The sequence below is a fragment of the Sinocyclocheilus rhinocerous genome, unplaced genomic scaffold, assembly GCF_001515625.1.
Source record: "Sinocyclocheilus rhinocerous isolate Xijiao unplaced genomic scaffold, SAMN03320098_v1.1 scaffold889, whole genome shotgun sequence".
NCBI classification, from domain to species: Eukaryota; Metazoa; Chordata; class Actinopteri; order Cypriniformes; family Cyprinidae; genus Sinocyclocheilus; species Sinocyclocheilus rhinocerous.
The window spans coordinates 2,130,660-2,150,445 of NW_015638024.1; the positions used below are offsets into that span (position 1 = coordinate 2,130,660).

General features: G+C 37.1%; 2 protein-coding genes across 2 annotated transcripts in view; both read left to right on the forward strand.

Moving 5' to 3' along the window:
- Positions 1-5,718, forward strand: part of LOC107749451 (ski oncogene-like) — a 34,922-nt gene extending 29,204 nt beyond the window's left edge. Inside the window, exons 2-8 of the mRNA XM_016564612.1 lie at positions 1,856-1,969; positions 2,405-2,499; positions 2,662-2,942; positions 3,034-3,305; positions 3,932-4,162; positions 4,424-5,520; positions 5,689-5,718. Coding sequence (XP_016420098.1) covers positions 1,856-1,969; positions 2,405-2,499; positions 2,662-2,942; positions 3,034-3,305; positions 3,932-4,162; positions 4,424-4,645 — 1,215 coding nt within the window. The 3' untranslated portion in view covers positions 4,646-5,520; positions 5,689-5,718. The remainder of the gene's footprint in view (positions 1-1,855; positions 1,970-2,404; positions 2,500-2,661; positions 2,943-3,033; positions 3,306-3,931; positions 4,163-4,423; positions 5,521-5,688) is intronic.
- A 1,718-nt stretch (positions 5,719-7,436) lies between these two features.
- The window catches only part of plch2b (phospholipase C, eta 2b), a 14,827-nt gene continuing 2,477 nt past the window's right edge, over positions 7,437-19,786 (forward strand). Inside the window, exons 1-18 of the mRNA XM_016564611.1 lie at positions 7,437-8,033; positions 9,493-9,639; positions 10,446-10,691; positions 10,807-10,934; positions 13,008-13,178; positions 13,290-13,383; positions 13,464-13,667; positions 13,838-13,958; positions 14,164-14,218; positions 14,731-14,847; positions 14,945-15,052; positions 15,147-15,224; positions 15,337-15,440; positions 16,855-16,943; positions 17,059-17,244; positions 17,449-17,556; positions 17,667-17,791; positions 18,940-19,024. Coding sequence (XP_016420097.1) covers positions 7,799-8,033; positions 9,493-9,639; positions 10,446-10,691; positions 10,807-10,934; positions 13,008-13,178; positions 13,290-13,383; positions 13,464-13,667; positions 13,838-13,958; positions 14,164-14,218; positions 14,731-14,847; positions 14,945-15,052; positions 15,147-15,224; positions 15,337-15,440; positions 16,855-16,943; positions 17,059-17,244; positions 17,449-17,556; positions 17,667-17,791; positions 18,940-19,024 — 2,401 coding nt within the window. The 5' untranslated portion in view covers positions 7,437-7,798. The remainder of the gene's footprint in view (positions 8,034-9,492; positions 9,640-10,445; positions 10,692-10,806; positions 10,935-13,007; positions 13,179-13,289; positions 13,384-13,463; positions 13,668-13,837; positions 13,959-14,163; positions 14,219-14,730; positions 14,848-14,944; positions 15,053-15,146; positions 15,225-15,336; positions 15,441-16,854; positions 16,944-17,058; positions 17,245-17,448; positions 17,557-17,666; positions 17,792-18,939; positions 19,025-19,786) is intronic.

Genomic DNA, 19,786 nt, shown 5'->3' on the forward strand with positions numbered 1-19,786 from the left:
ATTAAAGAATTGCTTGATAAATAAGTTTATTCAGAAGCCGTTTAGATCCCATTTGATGTTTCTACCTGGGAACAAGACCCAATACCGCTGCGCCCCAGTAAAAAAACTGAGAAATCCTTGTCTGTCAAAGGAGATTACTGTATAGGCCTACCTAAAATTCATAATCCTTGACGATATTTTAGCAATCATGTTGTGTATTTTCTATCGGTTGTTTAGAATAAGAATAACAGCCTCGATAATGAATCAGTCTTTTAATCGAATCGATAAAACGTGTTCGATTCAGGTCTGATTCAGGATTAATTTTGATTAATGCGGACAATCACAGTACAGTCATGCACTGAATCGTTTTCAGAGGTTTGTCACATCGAAAGAAGAGACAAAAACCTGTCAATTATTGTGTTCGACTATGGTTATTCTAACAAGTTTCCCAATTGCCATTACCCTATGTTAAAAAATAACCAATAATATTTTAGGAAAATATTTGAATTGTTTTTTTAGAATACCATTTATTACAGAAAAACTGATATGATTACGTGTCTTCAATTGTAAATACCGTTTTATTTACACTGAACAAAATTATAAACACAACACTTTTGTTTTTGCCCCCATTTTTCATGAGCTGAACTCAATGCGTTTATAATTTTGTTCAGTGTAGAAGCAGACAACATTCGCGGTTCAGTGAGGGAGTCAGTTGCGACAGTCTCACCACCCTGTGATATGCTGTAAGAAGTGGCTCTCTAGTGTTGAAAAGAATTATAGATATATTTCTTTCCACTCGTGAAGTATATATTTTATACTATTTCTACATTAGAAGATTACACATCCTCTGTCATTCTGTGCCTGTTTAATCATTCAAAAAGTGTATTGAATCGGTAAGAGGCTCCTCTCACAGCGCTACACTCAGGCTGAAGAGTTCTTGATCATGAATTGGTCCGCGCTACTCCACTCTGCACTCTCAGAAAGTAAGTGTGTGCTTTGTGTGTTTCTCGGCTCCAAGGCCCACGTTACCCACTGTAAACTCGTCACTGAAGCTGGACATGCTGGACAAGCAAGTGTGTATTAGTGTGAGTGTGAGTGAGATCCGCATTGAAGAAATGAGCTCCAATCACATAACATGCTCCCACGCTTTGTGATAACAGTTAGGCTTTATTATTAGAGTTCTTATTATTAGTATTATAGTACTTAAGATTGGCACAGAGAGCGAATGCTAAATAATGTGTACTACAAGATTGCTGTCACTGTAGCTGGTATGAGACAAAATCCAGCCCGACATCTCTCCCTTGTGTCGCATTATATTCAAAGACTTTCTGTAAAAGCCGCAGTGCCTGACCTTATTTATCCAGTCATTATTCTCACCCATGTGGTGTTTTTCACTTGAAAACACCACATTTCTCATTCATTGTGAACCATTTTTGTATCAGCACCTCTACCTGACTTTATCCTCTCCTAACTTTTGCACTACCTCCAGCTGTCAGGATGCTCTAGTTAAGGGGGTGTTTTAAATTCCTGAACTTGAGTCAGAATGGCACAGGTTTGGGCAGGTCATTGGTACGGCAAAGGTAAACACATCCTGGATCTGACAAGCTGAAACCTTAGGGCAAAGGGGAGGATTTACTCGCTGTCCTCCTTTTTTTTTAGAAACACTTTTTAGTTGCATGAATACCTGTAGTGTTTGGTTTTTGTTTGTACTGATGCTAAATTTACCTCTGATTTCTCTCAGATATTTGCTGAGAGCTTTAAGTCGGTTTGACACCTACATGGTCAAAGCTGTACCTCAGTGCTGGTGTCTTGCCTTCACAGGGTGTTATTTCATCTCACAGACTGTGTTTTCTTTCCCCTTCTTTTTATTTTACAGGCATACAGTCCCATTCCCTCCAAAAAGTCCAAACATGACCGCTCAAGATCCCCATCAATGGATAAAGCGAAGCAAGCTGATTGGTTACAGTCTCTGGCTGTATCTGCAAATAAGGTTGGTTTTATTGGCTTATTGTTTTCTTTATGAATTACATTATCCTCATAGTGACAGGGATGTTCCTCTTTCATATTTTGTGGTTTCAAAGATTTCAGATCTTTTCATTTAAGCCTTCTTTTGATTCAAAAGGCTTTTTTGATAAGCCTTTTGATTTTGATTATTATGGTTATTTTATCATGTGGACATAGATATTGAAGTTAGGGGTGCACTAATATTAAAACTCTACACTAAATAAATTAAAAACAAGTCATTTTAAATGCCCCAAGTGAATTTAGGCATCACAACATTATAGTACAGTATGAAATACAATATGAAAAGTTTATATTTATTCTGGGATTTGAGATAAAGATTAAATTATTATTTTTAAAGATTAACTTTATATATTGCGTCCCTAATGTAATCCTCTTATTTTTCTCTGTTTATGATCTTAAGCCGCTCCAGTTCAAGCAAAGACCTTCAGCCTTCAGGCCCTGGTCTCCCAGAGTTCCTTCTGCTGAGCGAGAGACACCTAGCCACACATATGAGAGGTACACCACAAGAACTACCATTTGACCATTAGTGTGATTATAGCATTAATACATTAATGATTCACCATAAGAAATTCAAGCATCATCTCCACTATGCAATACATCAATATATTTATTTGATTGAGACATGTAATTAACATCTCATTTTCCCCTGACATTCAGATCGCTTGCAAAAGGACAAGACAGCCTGGTAGTCCCAAATGTGTCTCTGCCTATTGCCACATTTAAAAATAATGAGCAGCCACCGCAACGTTTCTCTCAGGCCACTGAGAGCCACAACACAGGCAAGACAGAGAGCTCAAGGCCAAGAAAGAGGTGGCCCTCTGCAGAAAGACAATCACAGCCAGTGGCTGAGGCATCTCTGCCCACTGCAGCAGTCAGACAGCGTCCTCTGGAGAACGAGGACTCGGACGCAGAAATTGAGGTTGACAACTGTAGCAAAGGTAGGATGTCAAAAAAACATAATGGCTAATGGAAAAACATTTGCAATATCTGGCAACTTTTTTTTACTGGTGTATTATTCTCTGATTCTAGTTCCTGCCCCCCGTTCCTTGATGTCCCCTCCCTTTACCTATGGCGTTGGGGTGATGAACCTCAATGCTTACAGCACTGCAGAGGTGCATGATGGGAGGGTGAGACTGGGGGCGGCCCCTTGCTCTGAGCTGGAAGTCATCAAGCAGACACTCTGCAGTGACCTTAGCTCTAAGGAGGCTAGAGAGAAATTCCTCCAGGAGATCATCCGTATGCGAGTGAAGCAAGAGGAGAAACTAGCTGCTGCTCTGCAAGCCAAACGAAGCCTTCAGCAGGTACTTACTGGGAGGTCCAAAAGTCTGAAAATTCAAAATATAATTTGAAGATTTTTTTTTTTTTTTTTCAAATGAAACAATGACTTAAAATAAATGGCAAAATATTCACTTTAAATATTTAAATACTGAAATTATTCAAAATATTATTTTTAGAATAGTTCAAAATATTTTGAATTTAGAATATGCTGCACCAATGTTATTGTTAACTCAAACTAAAACTGACAAAAAAAAATCTGTAATTGAAATAAAGCTGAAATAAAATAAAATATGAATGTTCAATACTTAAAAACTAGATGAAAATTAGAAATGTTACTTTGGCCACTAACTGAAATACTGAAAATTAATAAACTAAAGCCAAATAGAAATGTTAAAAAAAGGAAAAAGAAAACGATAAAAGCATGCAACAACATTACCAAATCTTGAATTAAAATAACAATTTAAAACATAAAAATACAAGCTAATTCAAAATATGAATAAATGCCACAATAGAACATAAATAATACTAAAATAACACTGTTCTGCATGAGCAAATAAGCAAATTTGTAACACTGCCTAAGCAAATTGCTTTGTACACAAGGTGTCAGATTCATGTGTTACCCTTGAATAATATTGACTGTCTTTAACAGGAGCTGGAGTTTGTCAGGGTGACTAAGAAGGGCAGGCTGAGGGAGGCCATCGAAGCAAAGCGGAACCTGAGGAAGGAGATTGAGCGCCTCCGTGTGGAGTGTGAGAAGAAGGTGCGAGATGCCAACGAGTCCTGCGGCAGGCTGAAGAGGGAGCTGGACAGAGAGAGGCAGCTCCATGTGTGCGATAAGGGCTGTGAGGCAGGACGTCTGAGGGCCAAGTATTCCTCACAGGTGAGATTTGGCACATCCTGTTGGTATGTTTTAGCACAGCCAAGTACAGAAGGTAAGGTTACACTGTGTCCTGGCCAGTATTGTGTTTTAATGGCTGTTTTCGATGTCTAGGGAGCAAGGTGAGTTTAAATGCTAAACAGAAGCATTTTCACTAGTGGTCTCACATTTTGTACCCCAATGTATATAATAAAGTATAATGACAGCAAATAAGATGTGCATAAACTTTGCTCCACTTCAGCATCTCTTTTTTACTCTTATCAGATTGAAGATCTGCAGACAAAGCTCCAGCAAGCAGAAGTGGACCGCGAGCAGTTAAGAGAGGACCTGCTGAAGGAACGGGACGCCCGGAAGAACCTGGAGAGGGTCGTCAAAGAGCTCCAGGAACAGCTGGGCCACAAAGCAGAGACGGAGGGACACCCCATCGCAAACACACAACCAGCTGAGGGAGAGAAGAAAGAAATGAGAGAGGAAGATGTATCTTAAACATTTAGTTATGTGATCAGTATATGGCTGTAGTTGAAGACTTTGATTTGAGGAGCCAACGCATTCGTGAAAAAAGTACTGGAGCACAGGAGAATGGTAATGAAAAACAAGCATTTTACAGTGTACGTTTACCAAAACCAATGGAAACTGTAACCATAAATCATGAACTCAAGTAACTGGAAAGAAGTTTGGTCGCTCCTCGAGAGGAGGACGCTCAGAGACGGTGGCATCGCATGTAACTGACTCTCCTTCAGTTAGCTTCTTTAAGCTAAGCTAAGGATTTTTTGTTATAAGCTATTTACATTTTTTGCAAAGATACTTGAATAATATTTGGGAAACGAACATGTTTTCTATTCACATTGACAGTAGCAGGTGAACAACCTGCTAGTGCCGCTGATACTCTGTAAACTAGAATGTGTTACAAGCAAGAATTCTACATAGTACACCGGTGTTGTCATTACAATGTTCTGCTCGCTTTTATTTGACCTTTTTTCACTGTTGTATTGAAATAATTTGCATGAGCGACAGTGCTATGGTGCAGCAAAGCTTTATTATAAACCTACATTCAAATGAGCTTTTTATCTTAGTATTTTTAATTACCATGTACTTAAAACCCTATAGTATTGGCAATGATCAATATGGGCTGAATCCTACCCTCTTTCCTGAACTTCAATATCAAGTATTATACTTCACTAATTACCAGTTTTCGCAGTCCAAATTAACACTGCAGCATAGGACATGATATTGATCACTCCATGCTTCTTGTTTGATGGTGAAATTATTATTATTATTCTTTTTTTTTCCCCCTCAGAATCTTAATTATGCTCTAGTGACAAACATCCATTTTTAGTCACTGGTTTTAGGGCTCAGTTAAGGTTAAAAAATTAACACTGCAGCATAGGACATGATATTGATCACTCCATGCTTCTTGTTTGATGGTGAAATTATTATTATTATTTTTATTTTTTTTCCCCCTCAGAATCTTAATTATGCTCTAGTGACAAACATCCATTTTTAGTCACTGGTTTTAGGGCTCAGTTAAGGTTAAAAAATGCTGTTAATGAAAATAACATTTCTACTTATATAGAAAATAAGGATATATATTTTTTTACTTTCTACCAAAAAAAAAGAGAAAAGAATTGCACTTTTAAGAAAAGATAGTTGTATTGTGTATTTGAAGCCCTCTGTTTTTTCAGATTTTGGACACCAAGTATTGAATGAAGTTTTCATACATTTGTTACAGATGTGAATACCACTCAAACATAAAAAAACTATGTAAATATGATAGCTTGCTTTACACTTCACTCTAAATGCTTTTGCTCCAAACCAATAGACTGTATGTATGAAATAATGTAACACAAAAATGAATTTCTCCTGTCATATTTTCAACTAGAGGGCATTTACTGTATAAAATCCTTATGTAATATTAACAAAAAAAATCCTAGATCATTATATTTCTGAATAAATTCAGTCCCTTTGGAAATCACTTTATATAATTACCAAAGCAAAGTTTCACATTCTGAATTTGTGGTGGATAAATCAGAAATGTGACTGATAAACTGTAAAGAGTATTTGCTGAATTTCTAATGATCTTTTATCTCCATTACCCCGGTCTTGAATTAACCTGCAGTAATACATATGCTAACTTCTCCATCGCTCTATTTATTCTGGGTACATTTTTACTTCCCCTTCTATATAATGAGATCCGTATGCTTGCCTTTGTCAGTTTTTAACCTTTCAATGTTTTCATGCGTCACACTAGAGATATGCATTGTGTTCAGGGTCTTGTCACTTTGTTTTGGTTTTGATGTGGGTCATTTTAGTCACTTGTTTTAATGTTCCCCCGCTTATAATAACATCATTAAACAGAACCAAACATTCTTCTTGTGTTTTCTGATATTTTTGTGCCATACAATAATTAGGATTATATAAACCTAAGGCAACTGAAGAACCTAGATTTGACAGCAGCATTACATTTTTTAAATTTAATTTCTACTTTGTTTTGCAAGAAAAATATAAGAACATGTAACCCTAGTTCAGAAGACAATTTTTTATATATTTTTTAAAGAATAGTTAACCCTTCATAAAACGAGATTTTTAAAAAAAGTATAAATTATTTTTATAAGAACAATTAACCCTGGTTCATAAAACACGATTTAAATTAAATTAGCACAAAATATATTTGTATTTTACTTATACTTTGTAATTATAAATATTTTTTATAAGAACAGTTAACCCTTGATCATAAGACATTTTGAAAAAATTATATTCATAAAAAATGTAAACACATAAATGATTTTTACCGTAGCTCATAAGATCAAAAAACATGTTTCAAAGTTTTTTTTAAATTGGTGTCTTTATTAGAAAAGTTAACACTGTTTCATAAGAAAAAAAATGAATTATATAATGTAAATTATTTTTACAAGAATAGTACCCCTAACCCCAAATCAGTAACACTAGCTCACAAGATAATATAAAACATATATAATTTGTAATTTTCTATAATGTTAGCCCTGGTTCACAAGAACATGAGAAGACATGATAAAACTTTAGAATTCATATTTTATATGAAAAAAAAAGATATGAGTTTGATAGACGTACAATGATGAAGTGAAGAGGAATTTCATGTTTCCATGTTAATTGGCATCGTTTTACTTTAGTAGCATTAGAGGAAAATATTGATATATCATCCCTTTATCCTTTTCCTCAAGTTGACCAATGAGACACGAAAATCCCCTGTACGAGTAATGCCTTCACCTCATCCTGGATTAGAGATTTACTGACCGCTTACACGTGTGGCTCCTCTTCCCGTCCCAGTTCCTCCTAAACTTGCAGCCACAGCACGCCGGTCCACAATAGCAGTCCAATTTAACACTCACCCTGGAATATCTGAAGAAAACACACCATCAATGGACCAGAGGGAGGGTCAATCACTAAGAAGATCTATCAAAAAGAGGTGCCAACTGGAATTAAATCATCTGTCCACATGCACATTGCTACCCTTGAGAAGTGTTGGCTCATCATTTCAGTAATACCTGTCTCGCTGGATGCCGCCGGTGGAAGAGAGCTGACCTTATGAGTTACAGGACTTATACGGTGGGCGAGGGACATGACCAGAGGTCTAGGTTATGACCACACAACAGTCCTGCAGTAATGAATACATCTCTGGGAATGGCACCATCATCTCCAGTCTTGTTTTCGCCATCTCTCACCGGGCGGCCCCCCAGTCCTGGGAGGAGGCCACCTTCACCTTTCAGATCGCCCTCTCCTTCTATAATGACTTCACCTAAACTATGGCAGAAAGCTGCGATATCACGTCTGGCTGAGGAGTTCTTCTGGATAGGGGGAAGTATTGTTGCATCGCCGAAATGGAGAATGGGCCACATAGGTAAAAATTAAGCCACCTAAAGGCACTAATCCCACATTTTTACTCTTTTTTTTCACTATAATTGTTAAATGATCTAATGGTGCTGGGTTTAATTTCAGCCCCTTTCCAACAGTTCTAAAATGTTATCGTTTTATACTGTATTCAACTTTATGTTTAGAGTCATTTTGCATGTTAACAACTTTTAACTAAATGTTTTGAGTACACTATAATAAGACAGTGTCCTAAATTATTGGCCATCGTGAGAAGCGCACCTCACGGCATATGGACACAAAACAATCCGCAGAGATTAGATTGACTAGCTGCGTCACATGACCTCTCTGTCCTTGATCCGCTCCTCCAAAGCAACTTTTCGAAAACACACCCTAAATTGACTGTTAAAAGTAACCTTTAGTGACTCCTGGTCCATCACCATGTTATTCTGGCATAAACGCAGAAAGTAGCAGAAAATATAAGATATATAAAAATAATATATCGGTAGCCTATAATTCAAACGCCACCATATTGTAGCATATCACCTTAAAATAAATATATATTTTTTATTTTCCATAGCAATACAACCAAATTATTTTGATGAGAACATCTGTGAGATACCGCCCCCATAAGAGTTCATCATCATTATAGTACAGTTTCCATGATGCATGTCAGCAGACAGAAAACCCCCTGAACCTGTGCGTGCGTGACGCAACTGTGTAATCTGATTGAGAAGGTGCTTCATACATCTGCTTGAACAATTCAACTCTGACATTCAAAGGATTTTCTAAAAGGTGCATTCAATGAAAAGTTTTCTCACTAAAGAAATTAATATTACATATTAATAATACATATTAAAAATGTAGGGCGAGTAGGGGGACCTTACATCCGCTTTTCCCGGACATATCCTGGGGCACGTTCAAGCTCAAACCGGTGCGCAACGTTTTGCTACGGTTTCCGGGTTGAACGACATGTTTCCTGGAAACGGTGTGCAACCGGGTTTGAGATAAGTTTTCTATTGTTTGGTGGGTGTGTGCTTCCGCAAGGGACGTAACTTGCGATCTTTATTATTAATATTATTATTTTCATTGAATATCTCACCATTTTTCAAAAGTAGCCAGGTGGTGAAGACAAGAAAAAAAGAACACGTTAGAGAAAGAAAACCATTAACACTTAATATGTCTTAAAGTATTAAGACAGTGGTATTAATATAATAGCATTGTGCATAATCGACCAATCGTGGCGTGCGAGAAGGTGGGATCTACAGAGAGAACGGTCAAAGCAGTACAAATACGCGTTCATACAATGTGTGAGAACTGCAGAGCATGTCAGTTGTAAAACAATGCCAAACCCGGACGTTTTATGCCATTTAGAAATCCCAGCCAGGACATGTCTGGTTAAAAATAGGCAGTCACAAGTTATAAAAGTAGTCTGTTTATCACATGAGCAGCCAAATACTACTAATAAAAAACCTCTTTTGCTTTTGCAGTGGAGAGATGCATTTGCAGCATGCAGGCCGGATCTCAAATGATTAAACTGAAAGGAAAATCCAAGGCTCTGGTGCGCCTCTTCTACCTAGATGAGCACAAGTCCTGCATCCGCTGGAGGCCCTCCAGAAAACATGAAAAAGCTAAAAGTGAGTCCGATAGAAAGCTGCTTGTGCTGCGGAGATACATCAGCATGCGCTTGTCATTTTAAACACGCGGTTAAATTGCGTGACAAGCGCAGTTTTCTGTTCATGTACAATATTTCCTTTTAAAGAGGAGAAGAATCAGCCCTTACTGGTGCCTGTGTTAGGAATGGAAGTCTTAGAATCTTACAATCATACAATGAAACAATGAGTCAAGAAACAGATGTTGAAAGTCACGGCTGTTAATTAGGTCTGGTTCATTTGTCATACTGTAAATAAAAGGTCAAGTCGAGCACATTGCATTATGGGACACAGTATTCCAGTAAGTAAGCTCTGCTCTGTACTATTTATCTGGGTGTTCTATGCATACAGAAAATTCATATAAAGTGCACAGAATACATGCTATACATTGAAGCAGTAAGGTGCTATCTGAGTCCTTGATTGGCTACTTGTTAGCAGGGAATTTCTCATTGCAATGAGCAAATGATTCTTTAAGTATTTTTGCTTCATTTTCCTGGAAGAGAAAGACTGTACATTTTAACATTTGTACATTTTGTTTGCTGAAAGTTAGTTCTGTCAACATTCAGGAGTACATTAGCATGTAGATTCAAGCTAAACACACATGCGATTGATTTCATGGGGTCTTAATGAATAACCAGTGTAAACATCTGGATTGGATAGCTTTTACAGCTATATTGTCTCTGAAGAATATTCTGTTGAATAAAAATGCTTTGTTCAAGTCCGAACCACTGAAAAAAATGATCAAACACTCAGAGCACTGCACTGTTTAATCCTGTTCTTGTTTTATTCAGTCACCATAGACTCCATCCATGAGGTCTGTGAGGGAATGAGAACTGAGGTCTTCAGGCGATTTGCCAACAATAACTTTGATCCAAACTGCTGCTTCAGTATTTACCATGGAGACCACGTGGAATCTCTTGACTTGGTTTCCACGAATGGAGAAGAGGCACGGACCTGGATTACTGGCCTTAAATACCTTCTGGCAGGCATCAGTGATGAGGACAGTCTGGCAAAAAGGCAACGGACACGAGATCAATATCCTTTTAATTGTGTCCACTGGGGGGGAAGGGTGATGGTCTGAATCCACCCATAGTGGCCTGTTTCAGTTTGTGCAAATTGTGTGTGTATATTTCCTTACATCTTGTTGCAAATGGTTGAGACAGACCTTTTCAGAAGCAGACAAAAATGGAGATGGGAATCTGAGCATTGGAGAGGTTTTACAGCTGCTTCACAAGCTCAACGTGAACCTTCCAAAGCAGAAAGTCAGAGAAATGTTCCAGGTACATTATATACACCTTGTCAACATGTGCAGAAATCTGGTCCAAATTTAAAGAACGATAGAAAAGTATGTAATCAAAATACGTACCACATTGTATTATTTTGGGGAGTCACCAACTACAATTAAATCACATTTTTTCAGTATTATTACCTGAGCTGGTTAAAAAAAATTGTGTAGTTTCGCCCCTGTAGTGTATACTTTTGTCACAATATACATATAAGCATACATATAGCATACATATAACTTATTGACCCCAAACTTATGAACAGTAGTGTATATATCAGTTCAGTTCCACAGTTTGCATACACAAAGCTGCTATTGAGCAAGCAAACAACCATGCTAGCTTGAATGTGCATATCAAACACACTCTCCTGGTGTTTTTGAAAAGTCTAATTCTACTTTGTGTTATTTCTGTATAGTTGATGTAAAAGATTTCCTTAAATATCATCATTGCCACATTATATTGGTTTAAAACACTTTCAGAGTGCTATTAGCAAAGATGCAGATGAGTACGCTCAGTGAGTATGTAACATATGGTTCACTCTGAACAGATGGCGTTGTCTGAAACTGGTTGAGGTCTTAACTCTAGAGCCTCTAATCCTTAATGGAGACATATTTCTACTGCAACCAATACCATAACACTACTTTTACTTAAAAGTACAAACAAAAAACTAGATATGTACATTTCCTGAAGAAAATGTTAGTGGTGCTTGCAGTGGCAAAACTCGGCACTCAGTTGCTAGGGTGTTTCTAGGCAGTTACTAAGGTGTTCTGAGTGGTTGCTAGGGAGTTGCTAGGCATTTGCTAGGGTGTTGCTAGGGTGTTATAAGTTGTTGTTAGGTGGTTGCTATGGTGTTGCTAAGTGGTTGCTAGGGGATCCTGGGTGGTAGCTAGGGTGTTGCTACACGGTTGCTATGGTGTTCTGGGTGGTTGCTAAGGCATTGCTAGGTGGTTGCTAAGATGTTCTGGATGGTTGTTTGGGTGTTGTTAGGTGTTCTGGGCAGTTACTATCGTGTTGCTAAGCGGTTGGTAGTTGTCACAGATTGTTACTATGGGGTTTTATAGAGTACTTAGCATGTTCTTAGCCTGATTTAGCACTTAGCTAATCACTGTTAGCATGTAGCTATTCACTGCTAACATGTAGCATGCATGATGGAAGTCCTGTTTGCTAGCATGAGTCAAAAGAGCAAAACCCCCATGTTTCTATGACACTTCTATCCAAAGATATCCCTTTTGATCTGTTTAAGTGGAAGTCAATGGGGTGGTTGCTAGGGTGCTGTAAGTGGTTGCTAGGGTTTGGCTATAAAGATCTGTTTAAATGGAAGTCTATGGGGTGGTTGCTAGAGTGCTGTAAATGGTTGCTAGGGTGTGGCTATGAAGAGAATAGGTCACTAGTTATTGGTTACTTGAAAAGATAATTCAAATTCAAATGAGTGTGAGAGAGAGTTAGAGAGAGAGAGAATGGGTTCCTAAGGCCTTGTGTGTGTGTGTGTGTGTGTGTGTGTGTGTGTGTGTGTGTGTGAAAGTAACAGTTGAGATCAAATTCATTAATATTCCATCAATGTAAGTCTATGGAATTTTTTTGCCCACTTTTTCGTCCGCTGTGCGAGCATCGTAGATCCAATCGCTTAGAAAAGATATAGCACACCTCTACACAATAAGCCGGTTGCTTTGACACCTCATTCATGGGTCTACGACAAACCGTGCGGGACGAGTTACACGCAGAAGTTTTGTTCAGAAGAAGAATGATAAATATGCAAGAGAACAATAGTGATGCTTTGCCTTATAGACAAGCACCACTAATAAAATGAAGTGGTGCTGTCTAAAATATCTCTCTAATATTTCTAATTTAAGTGTATCTGATTATAGACTTGAACTAAAATATATTTAATTAATTAATTTAATTAATTAATTAATGTGTAATTACCCGCAGTTTCCACCAAAACCAATGACAATTAATATTTGTCTTTTAACCATTGCACAAAAAATGCACATTGTATTATATTAAATATGTTTAAGATTATATTTTACGCATTTTTTCATTTAAAAAATGAAAAACTTTGTGCATTCACAGGAGGCTGACACTGATGAAAACCAGGGGTCATTGACATTTGAGGAATTCTGTACTTTTTACAAGCTGATCTCGACACGCAGAGATCTTTACTTACTAATGATCACCTACAACAACCACAAAGAGCACATGGACCTGAACGACCTCCAACGCTTCTTGGAAAATGAGCAAAAGGCTGGTGTGATTCATTTTGCATATCTTCACATAATTATTTGTTAATTATGTTGCTCTTTTGATGGACTTGAACCATCATATTTGTAATGGGTATATGTTATTTTTTCCTAGATGGTAAATGTGACCAAAGACTACTGCAAGATGATCATCAACCAGTTTGAGCCATGTTCTGAAAACCAAACACATATGGTGCTGGGTATTGATGGTGAGAGACTCTTTCTTTGCTTCATCTTTTTATGGTTATTGTATCATCGGATGTTTACCACATTTATCTTGCTTTCTAAGGTTTCACCAACTACATGCGTAGTCCTGCAGGGGACATCTTCAACCCAGAACACTATCAAGTAAATCAGGACATGACACAGCCGTTGACAAACTACTACATTGCATCGTCTCACAACACCTACCTGACTGGAGATCAGCTGCTGTCTCAGTCTCGGGTTGATATGTATGCGTATGTGCTTCAGGCAGGCTGTCGCTGTGTGGAAGGTAGAAACACTTCTCTCAGCCTAAAAGCTTGTTGTCGACATACTGTGAATCAAAGTGAATGTCTTTTTGGATAAAGTGTTGATCAAAGTAAATACATTTTAATTAGGTTTTTACAGTCATTAAACAAAATGTTATCCTTCAAATGACGCAGTTTTTCTCTGCCTCTCCAGTTGACTGCTGGGATGGTCCTGATGGGGAACCGATTGTGCATCATGGATACACACTTACCTCAAAAATCCTCTTTAAAGATGTTGTTGAGACAATCAACAAATATGCATTTGCCAAAACTCAGTAAGTGATATTTTAAATAGTTTTCTAAGATTTTATAAATTAATAATAAAAAAAAATTAATGATATTAATAATGATAATAGAAAAAATTAAAGAAATACTATTTGTTTAACATTAATTTTTTTTAGTAAATAATAAAAAAATATACATATTTTAATACATTAATATAATATAATATAATATAATAACTAATTCTTCCACTATCAGATATCCAGTGATCCTTTCTATAGAGAACCACTGCACTGTGCCTCAGCAGAAGAAAATGGCTCAATACCTCATGGAAGTGCTACAGGAAAAGCTGGACCTGTCAAATATAAATGTGAATGAGTTTAGGCGTCTGCCATCTCCAGAGGTTTTAAAAGGGAAAGCGCTTGTCAAGGTGAGGTAGTATATTACCCTTGTCATGGAGTAAAGTTGGAAGTAGAATTTTCTTTAATTAAATCATGGAAAAAAACTGACATTGCGGTGCTTTCCAGGGAAAGAAGCTGCCAGCAAACATTGATGCTGATGCAGAGGAAGGAGATGTGTCTGATGAAGACAGCGGTGAAGAGGATGAGGAGGAAGAGGAGCAAATTAATGGAGATGTGAGATGTTTTTTCCTTTTTTTCTACATTAGAATAATTGGACAATTTCCCCTCTGGAGTGTTTAACTAAAAACTGTTGTGTTCTGGATTACAGACCACAGGAGCACCAGAGATGGGCGAAGAATCAAAGAAACGCTCACGGAGGTTGTTCATGGACAGCTTCAGGCGCAAGGTCTGCAAGGAGAAGAAAATGGCTCAATACCTCATGGAAGTGCTACAGGAAAAGCTGGACCTGTCAAATATAAATGTGAATGAGTTTAGGCGTCTGCCATCTCCAGAGGTTTTAAAAGGGAAAGCGCTTGTCAAGGTGAGGTAGTATATTACCCTTGTCATGGAGTAAAGTTGGAAGTAGAATTTTCTTTAATTAAATCATGGAAAAAAACTGACATTGCGGTGCTTTCCAGGGAAAGAAGCTGCCAGCAAACATTGATGCTGATGCAGAGGAAGGAGATGTGTCTGATGAAGACAGCGGTGAAGAGGATGAGGAGGAAGAGGAGCAAATTAATGGAGATGTGAGATGTTTTTTCCTTTTTTTCTACATTAGAATAATTGGACAATTTCCCCTCTGGAGTGTTTAACTAAAAACTGTTGTGTTCTGGATTACAGACCACAGGAGCACCAGAGATGGGCGAAGAATCAAAGAAACGCTCACGGAGGTTGTTCATGGACAGCTTCAGGCGCAAGGTCTGCAAGGACTTTCCACTAGACGTATTACATTTCCAGTAATTTAGGAAAAAGAAATAACACAAAAGCAGCATTATACTAGTGTTACAGTGTTCCATAATCTGTGTTTCAGAAGAAAAAACGGGTCAAGTTAAAAAAGAAGCCCATCCTGAGTGACTCTGATAATGAGCAGGAAATTCCAAGCAGTAATGATAAACAGGTCATCAACTATGGCAAGTGAGTATTTCAGGAGATACAGTTTGTTGTTGAATTTACTGTGAACTGTAAAACAATTCAGTTAAATTTACAGTAAAGAAAAACTGGCATCTGAGGTTGCCAGAAAGTCGCAGTAAAAAAAAAAAAAAACTGACAAGATGGCATTGTCAGACTCTGTTCCGTGTTTTGTGGTTGTTTTGCTCCTTATGTGCCTTATGTGCCCATGTTTAATTTGTCCCAGGTGTTTCCCTTGATGTTTCATTGCTCCCAGGTGTGTCTCGTCATCCCCTCCTCCTGTGTGTATAAATAGGGTTCCCTGTGTGTGCTCCAGCGTCCGGTATTGTTCATGTCATTATGTATAGCGTGAGTGTTCCAGGTTCCGTTATGTCAATTAAACCCAGTTGGATTGATGTACTCCTCGTCTCTCTCCGTTCCTTGCTCCTCAGTCCGCTCAGCAGTGCACCCGTGACAGGCATTTTGGTGCCTATATATATTCATGACTGTATATTTTAATAGTTCAATAAATGTTAATTAAATAACTTAAAACATAACATAACTCCCCAATGCACTGTACATAACTGATAAATAAAATAAGAGACTAACTAAAATCAAATCAAATCAAATCACATAGAGACTTCTGGAAACTTAAATGCTGTATTTTTTATTAGAAAAAAATATTTAACCATAACAAATAATTTTACAGTATTGTACATCTTGTTACTTGAAATAAAATAAATTTTAACTGAGATAAAATATATTTTTAAAATTATTTCAGCTAGTTGCCAAGGCCTTTATGGTAAGGCTTCATTTGCTAACATTAGTTAACATAAGCTAATAATGAAAAATATTTGTAAAGCATTAATTAATCTCAGTTCATAATAATTGCAACATTTACTAATACATTATTAAAATCCAAAGTTTCATCTGTTAATATTAATTAATGGACCTGAACTAACATAAACTAACAAAAACAGTTCTATTTTTATTAATTAACGTTAACAAAGATGAATAAATACTGTAAAAAATGTATTGCTTGTTGTTAGTTAATATTAGTTAATGAATGAACCTTTTTGTAAAGTGTTACCGTTTATCTTGATGTACTACAATAACTAAAACTGAAATAAAAATTAATGAAAACTATATAGACATAAAAAAACTAATAAAAATGACAAAATCACACAAAAAATTACCAAAACTTGAACTAAAATTAAAATGAAAACAGAAAATATAAGAATAAAACAAATTAAAAAAACTATAATAGTATCTCAGTACTAAAATTAATGCTGTACGTTAACATTAATTGTCCAATTAAACATAATATAATTGTTCACTTTGTCAGTTTTATTGTGGCATTCTTACAAATACAATTTTTACAGTGTGTATCTAAATCTGTCCAGTCTAATGATAGTCTGTGTTTTATGCTAATTTTCTTCAGACGGAGGAAAACAATGAGTCTTTCTCGTGCCCTCTCTGATCTGGTCAAATACACAAAGTCAGTGCGAGTTCATGATATAGAAACTCAAGGTAAGACAAATTTGAATGCAGTTGCAACCTCAATAATATCCACATAAGTGTTAAAGCACAAACTGTAAAAGTGTTCTTGATGTTTATGTCTAAATAAACTGCATGTGTGTTGCAGCATACATGTGCAGTTGGCAAGTATCCTCCTTAAACGAAAGCCTAACTAACCAGATTCTGACGCTGAAGCCTGCTCAGTTAGTTCGCTTTAATCAACGACAGCTCTTACGAGTCTACCCTTCCAACTACCGTGTTGATTCTAGCAACTTCAATCCTCAGCCTTTTTGGAATGCAGGATGTCATTTAGGTATGAATGAGCTTTTTTCTTTAATTTACTATGAATAATTTCCTTTCTAATTATCATCAAATCCTGTTGTTTTTCATTAATGATGAAACAGCTACGACTTTGATTTGAACAGCAATGGATCCTTGTTGGCTAATGGCTTTCTCTTTTTTCTGTATATCACAGTTGCACCGTGCATTTATTTAAAATGTTGTTTCATCTTTCCAGTCGCTCTCAACTATCAAACAGAAGGCCGTATGCTACAGCTGAACAGGGCAAAATTTGCAGCGAATGGAAACTGCGGCTATGTACTCAAGCCAAAATGCATGTGTAAAGGTAAGTTAATGCCTCTAGAGTACAGTCAAAAAAAAAACATTTCTTTGATGCAATCTATTTATTATTTTCTTTCAAAGGCAATTTTCACCACACATAATGATTGTCCTCAGGTGCCTTTAATCCTATGCTGGAAGACCCTTTGCCAGGACACAGGAAATCTCAGCTAGTGCTCAAGATAATTAGTGGCCAGCAGCTACCGAAGTCAAAAGACTCCATGTTAGGGGACAGAGGAGAGGTGAGTTCACTCATATTGAAAAGGAAAGTAAATAATCATGGTAATCCTTTTATATCACACACACACACATACACATACATATATACAGTGGGTATAGAAACCGTTTGTGAACTGCATGTCTTTAAGTCATTCCACAGATTTTCAATGGGGTTTAAGTCTGGGCTCTGATTAGGCCATGCAAGAACATTCACCTTTTTCTCCTTCAACCACTGTGTGCTCAGTTTTGCGGTGTGCTTTGGGTCATTGTCACGTTGGAAGGTAAACCTTCTCTCCACTGACAACTTTCTGGAAGTGTTCTTGCTGTATATGTCTAAATAAACTGCATGTGTGTTGCAGCATACATGTGCAGCTGGCAAGTGTCCTCCTTAAACGAAAGCCTAACTAAACAGATTCTGCAGCTAAAGCCTGCCCAGTTAGTTCGCTTGAATCAACGACAGCTCTTACGAGTCTACCCTTCCAACTACCGTGTAGATTCTAGCAACTTCAATCCTCAGCCTTTTTGGAATGCAAGATGTCATTTAGGTATGAATTAGCTTTTTTCTTTCATTTATTGTGAATAATTTCCTTTCTAATTATCATCAAATCCTGTTGTTTTTCATTAATGATGAAACAGCTACGACTTTGATTTGAACAGCAATGGATCCTTGTTGGCTAATGGCTTTCTCTTTTTTCTGTATATCACAGTTGCACCGTGCATTTATTTAAAATGTTGTTTCATCTTTCCAGTCGCTCTCAACTATCAAACAGAAGGCCGTATGCTACAGCTGAACAGGGCAAAATTTGCAGCGAATGGAAACTGCGGCTATGTACTCAAGCCAAAATGCATGTGTAAAGGTAAGTTAATGCCTCTAGAGTACAGTCAAAAAAAAAACATTTCTTTGATGCAATCTATTTATTATTTTCTTTCAAAGGCAATTTTCACCACACATAATGATTGTCCTCAGGTGCCTTTAATCCTATGCTGGAAGACCCTTTGCCAGGACACAGGAAATCTCAGCTAGTGCTCAAGATAATTAGTGGCCAGCAGCTACCGAAGTCAAAAGACTCCATGTTAGGGGACAGAGGAGAGGTGAGTTCACTCATATTGAAAAGGAAAGTAAATAATCATGTGTAACAAACTGTCTGAGATGGAATGTTTTGTTGTCCAGATCATAGATCCCTTTGTGGAAGTGGAGATTATCGGATTGCCTGTTGATTGCAATAAACAGCAGACAAGAGTAGTGGATGACAACGGTAAGTACAAAGCTAGATTGTACAAACAGAACTTGGTATTACTTTAATTAAAACTTATAAGGGTTAGTGGTTGTTTAATGTGTTTTTTAGGGATAGACACTGATGGCAATAAAAAAAAAAAAAGGTGAGGTGGCATTCACACAGAACGTGTTTTTGAGTTCTGCTGCTGTGTTTTGTAATTGTTTTTCCAACGTAAACAAACAGTCTTAGACTGTTGCGCCGTGTCTGGCACATTTTCTTTTCACACATCTTCTTTTCCATTGCATTTAAAAGCAAGTCGTATTTCCTGCGTATAAAATGAACACAGCTCGGACCATGATGTCAGTTTCTCAAACAAAAGACTCTTATGGACCAGTTCTTTTTAATGAGTCAGGCAAAAAGATTCATGAGTAATGGTTCATTTCGCAACAAATTAGTTGATATCCTGTGATTTGACTGAACCACAAATAATTTTTCCATTATGTCCGATTTGAAATGAACCATTGCTTTCATATGAACAATCTTACTGTTGTTTTATATATATATATATATATTGTAATGACTTTGATTACTTAATTTTAACTGTAGGGAATTAATTATTATTAATTCATTCAGGTTTTGATAGGACTCGGATCTGAATATTCAAAGTCCACCTGATTAAACCGATTTCAAACCTGTGGCATTGATAAAGCCTTAGACATTTTTTTTGTATTCATCTCCTGACTTCTGCCTGTCCACAACTTTATCCCGGAGATCTTTTGACAGTGCCTTGCCACCCATAGT